Source organism: Neoarius graeffei, chromosome 17 (genome assembly GCF_027579695.1).
Source record: "Neoarius graeffei isolate fNeoGra1 chromosome 17, fNeoGra1.pri, whole genome shotgun sequence".
Classification (NCBI taxonomy): Eukaryota; Metazoa; Chordata; class Actinopteri; order Siluriformes; family Ariidae; genus Neoarius; species Neoarius graeffei.
In genome coordinates this window covers 68,992,496-69,006,860 of record NC_083585.1, presented here as the reverse complement: position 1 = coordinate 69,006,860, position 14,365 = coordinate 68,992,496, and the positions used below count along the sequence as shown (strand labels likewise).

The window sequence follows — 14,365 nt, the reverse complement described above, 5'->3', positions numbered from 1 at the left end:
AGAGCGCTAACCACTACACCACCATGCCGCCCCCACTTTCAGACATGTTTATGCTTCTTACAGAGAGAAACTGTGTTCCACTGAGCTCTAGTGCTGGGCCATTTCCGGGAAATAAGAATTTTGGTCATACCGACAAAGTTTGTATGTCATCCTTAGTTCGGAGGTTTCAGTTTCGAAAACTGTAAGAGGTAAGAGTAGAATATAAAGTACAGACATTTGGTACATTTTACTTCTGTGATTTTTACCTTATTGTTTTTGGTCGGGATTGTTTTTTTTTTTGTAAACGATGTTACGGGAAAACGGCTGGACCAACCTTCATGAAACTTTGAGGATAGATGGGCATTGGTCTCAAATAGAACCTCCAACGTTTTGGGGGTCATCTGGTCAAGGTCAAGGTTTTTGTGGCTACTGCTTCATATAGAGGCAGTAGCCACTATGTCATTGTGCTGTAAGAATGTAAAAGTGTAACAATTATTCATGTACAGCGTGTTCTGATTGGCTGAGAGCAGTAAGCAGGACAGTGTGTTCTGATTGGCTGAGAGCAGCAGAGAATCAGAACCAGAATCAGAAACCTCACTACCGGGCGAAGTTTGTTTTGCCTGGCAACAATTGTTTATAAATGTATTACGGCATGGTTTATGATTTTAATATCACGCTGAACTGCGCTGTTTGGATTAATGCTTGTTAATACTTCCTCTAATCATCTTTAAACACAGCTCTGATGATCCACACCAAACTACCAAACATCTTGAGGTGACAGATTTGTAACTGTACGAGCACAGAGAACAAAACACACCAACTGTTTTACCGTCTCTGTGAAATTCCACATATAACTGGCTGTAAAGGGCGGCACGGTGGTGTAGTGGTTAGCGCTGTCGCCTCACAGCAAGAAGGTCCTGGGTTCGAGCCCCGTGGCCGGCGAGGGCCTTTCTGTGCGGAGTTTGCATGTTCTCCCCGTGTCTGCGTGGGTTTCCTCCGGGTGCTCCGGTTTCCCCCACAGTCCAAAGACATGCAGGTTAGGTTAACTGGTGACTCTAAATTGAGCGTAGGTGTGAATGTGAGTGTGAATGGTTGTCTGTGTCTGTGTGTCAGCCCTGTGATGACCTGGCGACTTGTCCAGGGTGAACCCCGCCTTTCGCCCGTAGTCAGCTGGGATAGGCTCCAGCTCGCCTGCGACCCTGTAGAACAGGATAAAGCGGCTAGAGATAATGAGATGAGAACTGGCTGTAAAGTGCGACTGGGATTGGCATGTTATTATCTGGGAGTGTGCAGTTATAGAGTTCTTTATTTTGTGTAATAAAATGCACGATATCTGCAGTGTTGGTTGTAGAAACTTGAACACAGATCAGAGTGGAGTGTTTGTCGGCTGCTCGCTCTCTCACGTGTGTGTTCTGTCCATGAGCTAATGGTGTGATAATAAATTGTAGCTGAGAGATCGTGGAGTGCAGAAAGACGTCGCTGCTCCTGTAAATGTGCTGATGTGGCGTCCTGTCCTCTGATTTCTGTGTGTGAGAGAAACACACTCACATTTCTGTTCTATGCTGAAGTTTAGCTGGATTATGGCTGTGTTTGTGTGTTTGAGATCAGTGTTCTGATATTTCATCATTTCTCTTCCAGTTTGTGTGCGTGTAAACTGACAGAGGAAAGCTGTAGAGCTCTGTCCTCAGTTCTCAGCTCAAACTCCTCCAGACTGAGAGAACTGAACCTGAGTAACAATAACCTGCAGGATTCAGGAGTGAAGCTGCTCTCTGCTGGACTGGAGAATCCACACTGTACACTGGAGATACTGAGGTACACACACACACACACACACACACACACACACACACACACACACACACACACACACACACAGTAGAGTTCTAATAAATGCAATAACATCCACTTTTCATCTGTGGTCATTTTAATTGTAGTGATCTGATAAATTTTCAGTCGGCATATCAGACGCTCGCTGGCCGCGGTGTGAAAATTGTGCATGCAGACGCTCATCTGAGTTTCCAAATCTGTCATTGCTTAACTCTTGAATATTTTCTATCGTGAATACTCTCATTAAAAAGTTTATAATCTCTGCTTTCCAAAGAAATGTATCTGGTTAAGATCTGTTTAGTACTTTGGGAGTAAAGGCAGGTTGAAGTTGGTACAACAGTAAAAATCGGTCCCCTGTGGGTCCATGTGGCTCCTGCTTATAAATAAAATAGTTTTCTGATCCCATGTCCATACAGTAAATGTAGCATATACTGTATATTTACTCTATACGGGGTCGATTCTTGGACCATTACTTTTCAACCTTTATATGCTCCCACTTGGGCAAATTATCAATAAAAATTCAATTTTGTATCACTGCTATGCAAATGACACCCAAATTTATTTTGCTCTATCACCTAATGATTATGCCCCCCTTGAATGTCTCTACCAGTGTATCGATCAAATCAATAGCTGGATTTCACAAAATTTTCTTCAGCTGAACACAGATAAAACAGAAGTAATTCTATTTGGAAAAAAGATGAAAGACTCAGGATTACCACTATTCTTGACACAAAAGGGATTAAAACTAAAGAAATGGTTAAAAATCTTGGTGTTTTCATTGACAGCGAGCTAAACTTTGACAGTCACATGAAAGCAATCACTAAAACGGCATTTTATCACCTAAAAAACATTTCCAAACTAAGAGGACTTATGTCAAAAAATGATCTGGAAAAACTTATACATGCCTTCATCTCTAGTAGGGTTGATTACTGCAATGGCCTTTTCACAGGCCTGCCAAAAAAGACCATCAAACGACTTCAGCTGGTTCAAAATGCAGCGGCGAGGGTTCTCACACGAACAAAAAGAACAGAGCACATTACTCCAATTCTAAGGTCCCTTCACTGGCTTCCAGTAAGCTACAGAATTGACTTTAAAGCATTGCTGCTGGTGTACAAATCTCTAAATGGTACAGGGCCCAATTACCTCTCTGATATGTTGCAGCGGCCTAACCCAATCAGATCTACCAGATCGCAGCAGAAAAATTTACTGTTAAAACCTGTTGTTAAAACAAAGTGTGGCGAAGCAGCTTTTAGCTACTATGCAGTACAGCTATGGAACCAACTGCCAGAGGACATTAAAAATGCTCCTGCTGTTGGCAGCTTCAAATCTAGGTTAAAGACCAAGCTGTTTTCAGATGCTTTCTGTTAAATAATTAATATTGTCTTCTTTACATTTTTTATAATCTTTACTTTCTCTGCATGTTTTAAATTTACTTTAACTTTATTCTATTTTATTCTGATAGTTTCTTTTTTTCTCCTCCTATTTTAACTACTACTTCATTTTATTATTTTATTTCTACTATTGTTTAATTCTTATTTTATTTTAATTCTTTTAATTAATTGTTTTAGAATAAAAATAAAATTATTTTATGTAATTTTATTTCTCTATTGTTTACTGTTTTTGTTTTTACTTCTGTAAAGCACATTGAACTGCCATTGTGTATGAAATGTGCTATATAAATAAACTTGCCTTGCCTATGAGGCAGTAGCCACAAAAATGAAGCATAATCCAAAAATAAACAATTTAAAAATCACAGCAGTAAAATATATGGCTCTTCTCCGTGCTTTCACGGAAGGCGGTCGCATTTCTCTGCCTCTCCCTCCCCTAATCTTTCCTGCTTCTGCTGTTTCATCTTGTCTATTGTCTGCTTTTTGAGAGACCCTTTCTGCATTGCTCTTCAAACCAAAAATCATGGATTTGATAAACTGGTCTCTTCATGCAATTGACACAATCTTCTCAATGAGAAGCCTGGGTTCAGGGGAACCAGCCTGTCCTGCCGGAACGTTCGCAGCTGGCTATACGATGGATGCGTGGGAGAGGTGGCGGGTCGTGTGCCTGGCAGTTCTTTCTGTGGAGGACATTGAGGATATCTACCTATTCAGAACCATGATAACAGGACTTTTGCTGATTGGATTAGACATTGCCCTGGTGTATCGAGTAAATCAGAAAATGGTGACAGCTGTTCAAAGCCCCATAAAGCTGCCCGATATGATTGAAGCGGTGGGCAGAGCTGTCGGCACTCAGACTGTGGCTATTCAGAACTTGAACCGCTCTGTGGATTCCATCTTGGAGAAGTTGATGGCTTTGCAAAGGGATATGGATCAATTCGGGGGCCAGCATGGACAAGCAGGGTAGTCAAAAAATGTACACGTCTATCCGTCTCAAGTCTAAACAAATTCCAGTCTTATCTTCGGCTCTCTTAGCCAGCAATGCCTTGGCCAAGGCCGTTGCTGTGGTAACAACACCCCCTGAAGATCACTGCAGTCAGACTCTCTCTGTCCCCCCCCCCCCCCCCCGCCCTTCCCACGGTCGCCATTCTTACCCCTAGTGTGTCAAGTCGGTAAGCGCCGTCTGGCTGCAGGACCAGACTGCTTGTCTGCGCTGGGTCACCTATACCTATCTGCCTCCCCCTCTCCCCCCTTACCCCCATTCCATGATTGCCCCCCCCACTCCCTTCCCCGCCTCGAGTCCTGAGTTGTTGTAAAGTGTACTGTGTGTGTGGAATTTGTGCTTATGTGCTGAGGTGTTTTTTTAAATGTTCCCATACTGTGCATCCCTAGAAGCATAGTGTGGGGGTCGTTTTTTTCTCCTCCTCTTCCCTCATGTCATTCTGTATTTTTCATCCCTGTCTTCCTGTCCTGTCTACCCTATGTCAATTGTATGTTGTATATGTACGGACAGGTTGATGGCTAATTTCGCTGGTACATGTGACTAGTGACAATAAAGGGCTTATCATCATATCATCATCATCATCATCATACCAAGTGTCTGTACTTTATATTATTCTACTCAAGAGTAGAGAGGATACTGTAATAATGTAAAGAGGTAAGATTACCTCTTACAGTTTTCAAAACTGAAACCTCTGAACCGAGGCTGACGTACACATGCTGTTGCCATGACTGAAACTCTTATTTCCCGGAAAAGGCCCAGCGCTAGAGCTCAGTGGTCTCAGTACTCTTTTCAAAAACTTCCCATAACAACTCGGAAGTGCGTCACATATCTACATCACAAATGGGACCACTGGCCGAAGAAGGCAAGGAAAGGGGGACGACCTGGAGTATATTTTAAAATAGGAACGCACTTCCCCTGAGTAATAATCATACACATGTCTGAAAGAGATTTCTTTCATCTCGTCCATTTATTTTGAATGGTGAACCAAATTGTATACACTCACTGGTCATTTTAGTAGGAACACCTGTATATGCATGCGCAGTGCGCTATTGTTAGGGTCCGAGCACCGTTCGGTGCGAAGACCCTATTGTTTTTCGAAGGATGATTATTATTATTATTATTATTATTATTATTTATTTTTCTGTCGCGCTTGGCTTTTTTTGAGGCATTTCCCATGCATGAAAACTCATGAAATTTGATACACACATCAGTCATTGTAACCGCTTCTCAGCCACAGACGTTTGGCCCCGGTCGTGGCCCAGGGACTTCATAGCGCCCCTTTTTCCATTTCCCATTGAAATGAATGGGTAGAACTTTGGAGTGATGATGTCATAAGGTCATTTGGCGTGATGATGACACATGGTCATTTTTCACGTACTCCTCCTACACGGTTCATCAGATTCATGTCAAACTTGGCAAACATGATGCCAAGATATTGCTGAAGTTGAATTGCGAAGGGATTTTTGATATGTTGTAAGATGTTGAAATGGCAATAATGGCCCAGGGACTTCATAGCGCCCCCTATGCATTAGCCACGCCCAACAGGGCGTGAGGTAATTGGGCTTATGTGTTTGGACACATGGTCATTTTTAACGTACTCCTCCTAGACGGTTCACCAGATTCATGTCAAACTTGGCAAACATGATGCCAAGATATTGCTGATGTTGAATTGCAAAGGGATTTTTGATATGTTGTAATATGTTGAAATGGCAATATTATGAATTTTAATACTCGCCACATAAACAAGAAATGTGTCATGAAGCCATAATACATTTAATGATTTGGCTGAGAATGTGATTATTATGACATCTAGACACCCAATATGCTTGTCTGATATAGCGCCACCAGCTGGCCAAGGAAAGAATAGAGTTTTGAATATGTGTGTTTTGACATATGATGAAATTTAACATGCTCCTCCTAGACGGTTCATGAGATTCATGTGAAATTCGTTATACGTGATGCCAAGATGTCACTGATATTAAATTGCGAAGGGATTTTTTATATCTTGTAATATGATTCTGATTCTGATACTCTTTAGTCATTATGGCATCTTTATTAACAATCACGATCTTACACTTTCTCTAGTCGCGGTGGGGAGAACTCCAAACTCTTTTCATCTCTTTACAAATATAACACTCCTAAACAAAATGTCCTAAACAAAATGTGGTGTCACAACATGAGTTTCAGGCTTGTGACTTGTAACCCACTGTGGTGAAAACAAAACACTACACTTCATTAAACTGCATTACAATCACATATTGTAACTTTACAAAATATTGGATATTGTGAGTCTGATGATATAACATATACAATTCTGTGCACACTCATACACACACTCACAGTCATATGCATATTTCAGGGCTTTCCACTAAGGCTCATACTCATACTAGCCAGCCATGACAAATAAGTAGCCAGCCGGGGGGGGGGGGGGAGTAAACACAAAATAAACTCCTGTGCACGCAGTTCCCAGGATTAAATGTATTTTCCACAGACCATTTATTTATTCACTTTACTCAAATACAAAGTAAAATGGCAGTAAATCTTCTTTCTTTTCTTGCGTATTGCATCATGAGGCGTTCCTGGCTTGTAAATCTCTTATTTTCGGTGCATGACACATTCACGCAGCTGAGCATGCTATGAATTAACAACAACGGTCTGCAGTGGGGCTACACAATTAAACACTCAGCGAACATTTCTCCATTTGTGTATGAAAATACACTCCAACAACTCAGTTTGGTTTCATTTACAACCAACGGTGTCTTTTGATGCCAGCACGTAATTGAACGAGAGAAGACTGGTTTACCGGAGACAAAAGCGTTATCTCTGCTTCTGTTCCCTCCGATGTCGCCTCTGACGGCCCCGACACACTACTGCCTCCGCTGAGTGCGTGTGCATGCGCACACACACACACACTGCATGTTGGGGCCGCTAATGAGTTACTGTCCCTTGATCAACAAAGTCGGCAGGGAATTTGTGGTTATTATCGGTACAAACACATCGGTAGAATCGGTAGCATCGGTAGAAATCGGTAGAATCACAACTTAAATGAGTGCGGTTCAGCTTGACATTGTCAGTCCGTTAGATAAACCATTTAATTTTATTAAAATCGAAAATTAATATTTAGAGCCTGTGGGCTACAAAAATAAGTCATTAAAGTAGCCGGCTGGACTTAATTGTGTAGTCGGCTGTATGGCCGGCAGCCGGCGCTTGTGGAAAGCCCTGATATTTATGTATACACACATGCACTCTCTCACAAGTATGCACTCACATGCACACGCAACATCTATGAGCACACTCTCTTACACACACACACACCCTCCCTCTCTCTCTCTCTCTCTCTCCCTCTGAGAAACAGACACACACACACACACACACACACACACACACACATGCAATAATAGTGACCTGCCATCATTGTGCATTTTGTTGCAGACATATGAAAACTCTGCATGTACACACACACACACTGCAGACACAGGAAAGCTAAGATGACTTAAGATTACAGCGTGAGATAGAGATAAGGAGGAGACACATATAGTTTTGTACATATATAAATGTACATTTTCACACCACACACACACACACACACACACACACACACACAGTCTTTGTCTGTCTATCTCTCATCCGTCAAGCAGTCATGGCATTTGCAACATGCACATCACCTTTGAACATTTGATGAATTTATGACGTGACTGTTTTGTTGGGTGGCGGAATGTCCTGGGTTGCGGAACCACACGTGCGAGGGCCCGTCAAGGCCGCTAGCGGCTTTAATTACAATTATTCTTGCATTCTTACAACACGATGAAATAGTGGCTACAGCCTCTATATAAGACAGTAATCCCAACAAAAACTCTGCTCGCAGGACGTCGGGAAACTGCCGGTGCTTTTTGAGTCACAGGACAGCGGTCAGTCTCTCTCTCTCTCTCTCTCTCTCTCTCTCTCTCTCTCTTCTGATTGGTTTCCCACCGGATTACTAATCAATATCAATCAGATCACTTTTATAGGGATGTTCTCTCACTGTTTCTGATGAAGGATTCAGCAAAATTTTCCCTCTGCTAGTTTTGATGTTCTGATTCATGGGAGACTTTGAAATGAGTTTTCATAGTGTGGCAGTATGCGGTGATTGGCTGTAGTGACTTTCAGCTGGGTGCTGATTTCAGCCAATCACTGCCGCAAATTGCCATATAAAGGCAGGCTGAGAGCACCTGTCTTTCACTGGCCAGAGGCTGAGCACGTCACGTCCTGACGTCGTCCACTTCCGTGTTCACGGTCCTGTGGTACAGAGGCTCGCTTGGGTGTTGCTGCTGGCTGCACGCTGCTCACTGCTCCTGTGCACTCACTGTTTTGTTGCTGGTGATGCTCATGTAGTGTTGATCTCTCTCCGCTTTACGCTGCATTGCTTGGAAAGGCCTAATCGGTAGGTAGTATAGTGGCTTTGGCTTTTTCCTCTAGCCATTTGTGCATTTCTCATGTCTGTTTTATCATTATAGAATAAGGATTGCCTAGCAGCGGCACTGCGCCGGCTAACCCGAGAACCCACTGCTGCTTTGCCTCGCCTTGTGTTGCTTCGCTTCGTGTGTGCTTCGTCTTTGCCTCGTGCCTTTATTCCTTTTTTTATTTTGATAGAGAATGGTAGATGTGAATGACATTCATGGATTATTTATGCAGATTTTATAATTGTATTTGTAATTAACATTTGATTTTCTCCTTTTTGATATATTAATGAGAGTTAAGAGCAGCTTTATATTTCACAAATAAAGCCATTTGGTGAAACGTTGAAGAAGAGTGTACTGATTTAACGTTTTTACCTAATTAGGGTAATAAATGCTAATTAAATTCTAATTTGCATTTTTTAAACTAATTTTTTAAACTTTATTCATGATACAACCATCTATGTGCTGCCAATTTCCATGTAAATATCTTGAAAAATAGAAACGTTATGAAGAAAAAAAATTTGATTTCATTGGTTAATGAGGCCCATTTTGGACCATGTGATCCTCATACAGAATATTACAGCAATTTTCTAAAAATTAAGGCTTTTTTTCAATCTTTGATTTGTAATATCTCAAGAACAGCTAAACATACTTTAATTCTGTAAAAAGTACAGTGGTCCTTGAAAGTTTGTGAACCCTTTAAAATTTTCTATATTTCTGCATAAATATGACCCAAAACATCATCAGATTTTCACACAAGTCCTAAAAGTAGATAAAGAGAACCCAGTTAAACAAATGAGACAAAAATATTACACTTGGTCATTTATTTATTAAGGAAAATGATCCAATATTACATATCTGTGAGTGGCAAAAGTATGTGAACCTTTGCTTTCAGTATCTGGTGTGACCCCCTTGTGCAGCAATAACTGCAACTAAACGTTTGCGGTAACTGTTGATCAGTCCTGCACACCGGCTTGGAGGAATTTTAGCCCATTCCTCCGTACAGAACAGCTTCAACTCTGGGATGTTGGTGGGTTTCCTCACATGAACTGCTCGCTTCAGGTCCTTCCACAACATTTTGATTGGATTAAGGTCAGGACTTTGACTTGGCCATTCCAAACATTAACTTTATTCTTCTTTAACCATTCTTTGGTAGAACGACTTGTGTGCTTAGGGTCATTGTCTTGCTGCATGACCCACCTTCTCTTGAGATTCAGTTCATGGACAGATGTCCTGACATTTTCCTTTAGAATTTGCTGGTATAATTCAGAATTCATTGTTCCATCAATGATGGCAAGCTGTCCTGGCCCAGATGCAGCAAAACAGGCCCAAACCATGATACTACCACCACCACCATGTTTCACAGATGGGATAAGGTTCTTATGCTGGAATGCAGTGTTTTCCTTTCTCCAAACATAAGCTTCTCATTTAAACCAAAAAGTTCTATTTTAGTCTCATCTGTCCACCAAACATTTCTCCAATAGCCTTCTGGCTTGTCCACGTGATCTTTAGCAAACTGCAGACAAGCAGCAATGTTCTTTTTGGAGAGCAGTGGCTTTCTCCTTGTAACCCTGCCATGCACACCATTTGTTCAGTGTTCTCCTGATGGTGGATTCATGAACATTAACATTAGCCAATGTGAGAGGCCTTCAGTTGCTTAGAAGTTACCCTGGGGTCCTTTGTGACCTCACCGACTATTACACGCCTTGCTCTTGGAGTGATCTTTGTTAGTCGACCACTCCTGGGGAGGGTAACAATGGTGTTGAATTTCCTCCATTTGTACACAATCTGTCTGACTGTGGATTGGTGGAGTCCAAACTCTTTAGAGATGGTTTTGTAACCTTTTCCAGACTGATGAGCATCAACAACGCTTTTTCTGAGGTCCTCAGAAATCTCCTTTGTTCGTGCCATGATACACTTCCACAAACATGTGAAGATCAGACTGATAGATCCCTGTTCTTTAAATAAAACAGGGTGCCCACTCACACCTGATTGTCATCCCATTGATTGAAAACACCTGACTCTAACTTCACCTTCAAATTAACTGCTAATCCTAGAGGTTCACATACTTTTGCCACTCACAGATATGTAATATTGGATCATTTTCCTCAATAAAATGACCAAGTATAATATTTTTGTCTCATTTGTTTAACTGGGTTCTCTTTATCTACTTTTAGGACTTGTGTGAAAATCTGATGTTGTTTTAGGTCATATTTATGCAGAAATATAGAAAATTCTAAAGGGTTCACAAACTTTCAAGCACCACTGTATGTTTAGCATTCATTTTTGAATTCAATGAGCACAGTTTCATACAATTTGGATTGAATTTGAATTTTCACCTGATATTTCATCATTTCTCTTCCAGTCTGTGCGAGTGTAATCTGACCGAGGAAAGCTGTAGAGCTCTGTCCTCAGTTCTCAGCTCAAACTCCTCCAGACTGAGAGAACTGAACCTGAGTCTCAATAACCTGCAGGATTCAGGAGTGAAGCTGCTCTCTGCTGGACTGGAGAATCCACACTGTACACTGGAGATACTGAGGTACACACACAGTTCTAATAAACACAATAACATCCACTTTTCATCTGTGGTCATTTTAATTGTAGTGATCTGATAGATTTTGATTGTAGTGTGTGTGAGATGGAGAGTAAATGTTCTGGAGATAAAGATTTTGTGTAGTTGTTTTCGATGGGTGGCATGGTGTAGTAGTTAGCACTGTTGCCTCACAGCAAGAAGGTCCTGGGTTCAAGCCCAGTGGCTGACAAAGGCCTTTCTGTGTGGAGTTTGCATGTTCTCCCCGTGTCCGCGTGGGTTTCCTCCGGGTGCTCCGGTTTCCCCCACAGTCCAAAGACATGCAGGTTAGGTTAACTGGTGACTCTAAATTGACCGTAGGTGTGAATGTGAGTGTGAACGGCTGTTTGTTCTGTGTGTCAGCCCTGTGATGACCTGGTGACTTGTCCAGGGTGAACCCTGCCTCTCACCCATAGTCAGCTGGTATAGGCTCCAGCTTGCCTGCGACCCTGTACAGGATAAGCAGTTATGGATAATATATGGATGATGTTTTCAATGCTAAAACTGAGTGTGTTAAGTGTGAGAAGGTTTTCTTTCTTGCAGGATGTGTAACTGCAGTATTACGGATGAAGGTTGTGCTGCTCTCGCTTCAGCTCTGAGGTCAAATCCCTCATCACACCTGAGAGAACTGGATCTGAGTGGGAATAATCCAGGAGAATCAGGAGTGAAGCTGCTCTCTGATCTACTGAAGGATCCACACTGTAAACTGGAGACACTACAGTGAGTTACTGACTTACTGTCTCTTTACTCTATTGGATGATACTGAATAATATTCATTGTGTACTATCATATATTTTCAGTTTTATTGCGTGTGTGTGTTTATACTAATGTTTGTTTACACTGATGCTCTTTTCTGTCTTTCAGAATTAAAGGTTCTTCCCTCACCAGGATGGGCGTATGACAGGAGTCTCACCTCAAACCTCTTTCAGTTTTGGTGAAGCGTTCGAACCCATCCCACATTTCCAGCACTTTGAGAAACTTTCTATTTCCAAAAAGGGAAGGGATTTCCAAATTTGACATGACTCCAATGAACCACCTTGAAGGAATATTCCAAAATGTAACACTTGTCAAATGCACAAAATGCCTCACTTCCTGTTGGGCGTGGCTAATGCAGTGCACATTGCAAATCTACTTGCGTTGGGTACAGCTTGGTTCCATGTAAAATCAGTAAGACCAATAGCACCCTCTGCTGGAGAACTCCTGCCCTGCAGTCCTTGGGCCCTAATAACACACCCCATAATCAGGATTATCTCATTCTCATCTCATTATCTCTAGCCGCTTTATCCTTCTACAGGGTTGCAGGCGAGCTGGATCCTATCCCAGCTGACTACAGGCGAAAGGCGGGGTACACCCTGGACAAGTCGCCAGGTCATCACAGGGCTGACACATAGACACAGACAACCATTCACATTCACACCTACGGTCAATTTAGAGTCACCAGTTAACCTAACCTGCATGTCTTTGGACTGTGGGGGAAACCGGAGCACCCGGAGGAAACCCACGTGGACACGGGGAGAACATTCAAACTCCACACAGAAAGGCCCTCGCCGGCCATGGGGCTCGAACCCAGACCTTCTTGCTGTGAGGCGACAGCGCTAACCACTACACCACCGTGCCGCCCCGTACTGCATATTTAAAGAAAATAATTATCGACTATTACGACTGGATACATACTAACATTATAAGTGACAATTACTACGTTATACGGTTGTGTGCAATTCTGGTGGTGGTTTTATAAAATGTGGCTTTTTGTTTGGCAAAGAAGAAAATGTTTAAGTACACCATGTATAGCGTTTTGCATTAACCACTCACTGATTGCATTTAAATAAGTCTTATTATTTTGATGATTAATGTAAAGAAATGGAAATGGTTTTAATGTATCAAGTCATTTATTTGATTAACTTAAATGATAAAAAACAGCAACATGTCTGATTAAAGGAACTTTGTCATCTATAGACACAAATTATGTGTTGTATTTAATTAAGAGTCTGTGAATCTTTTTCCGGAGAGTTGAGCAAATCTTGACTTGGCATATGCCTTGTTGGCGATTCCATTGATCGACTGGTGTCCATGTTGTCATCATCATGAAACAGTTTCTTGAGCTGTATTAATCTGGCTAGCAGATCTTCATTTTTTTCTTGGGGAAGTGTGGAATTTTCACACTGCAGCGGTTTAAGCTGTGACGCGTGGAAAGTGGGGTGAATATGTCGCATGGTGAGTGGTAATGCCAGTCTGACGGAACATGGATTGATTACTTTGCTGATGAGGAAGAGTCCTAGATATCTGGGGGCCAGCTTGCGGGAGACGGTTCTGAGTGGCAGATGGCACGTGGAGAGCATGACTTGCTCCAAGTTACTCCAAGTTACAATCATCTCATCTCATTATCTCTAGCCGCTTTATCCTGTTCTACAGGGTCGCAGGCAAGCTGGAGCCTATCTCAGCTGACTACGGGCGAAAGGCGGGGTACACCCTGGACAAGTCGCCAGGTCATCACAGGGCTGACACAGACAAACATTCGCATTCACACCTACGGTCAATTTAGAGTCACCAGTTAACCTAACCTGCATGTCTTTGGACTGTGGGGGAAACCGGAGCACCCGGAGGAAACCCACGCGGACACGGGGAGAACATGCAAACTCCACACAGAAAGGCCCTCGCCGGCCACAGGGCTTCTTGCTGTGAGGCGACAGTGCTAACCACTACACCACCGTGCCGCCCAAGTTACAATCATTAATTATTAAATTTATATCATGATTTAATAGTGATTTATTCAATACTGAGTTAAGATTTGAATACATGATGCTGTTTTGGATTAAGGAATCATTTTACAAATCTTACTCCACTATCTGTGAGAACAATTTAAATTTATGAATAGATAGATCAAACGATTACCATTGCAATCCAATAAATTATTTAAAAAACCCTTCCTGATTCCAGTCCCTCTTACATATTGATTTCCTATGAATTGCAGTGTTTTCCACAGACCAGGTAGCAATTTGTGGTGCTCCACTGTGCTGATGAGGGAATCGTGCGCGGTGGTGTCGTGGCGGTCGGTGGAGTCGGTCATTGGGGTGTATGCAAAGTGTTTACAGCGGACGGTGTTCAAACACATAGTATTTTTCTTCAGAGTCACCTGCTGGGACTATTTTAAAGCTACAATAAG

The 14,365-nt window shown here is 42.1% G+C and overlaps 1 protein-coding gene across 3 annotated transcripts in view; it reads left to right on the top strand.

Moving 5' to 3' along the window:
• LOC132864476 (NLR family CARD domain-containing protein 3-like) overlaps positions 1–13,134 on the top strand; it is a 34,039-nt gene extending 20,905 nt beyond the window's left edge. For all 3 annotated transcript variants that reach the window (XM_060897894.1, XM_060897893.1, XM_060897895.1), the window contains 4 exons: positions 1,618–1,791; positions 10,999–11,172; positions 11,746–11,922; positions 12,067–13,134. In XM_060897894.1, the coding sequence (XP_060753877.1) occupies positions 1,618–1,791; positions 10,999–11,172; positions 11,746–11,922; positions 12,067–12,103 (562 nt within the window). In that variant the 3' untranslated portion in view covers positions 12,104–13,134. The remainder of the gene's footprint in view (positions 1–1,617; positions 1,792–10,998; positions 11,173–11,745; positions 11,923–12,066) is intronic.
• The last annotated feature ends 1,231 nt before the right edge of the window (positions 13,135–14,365 follow it).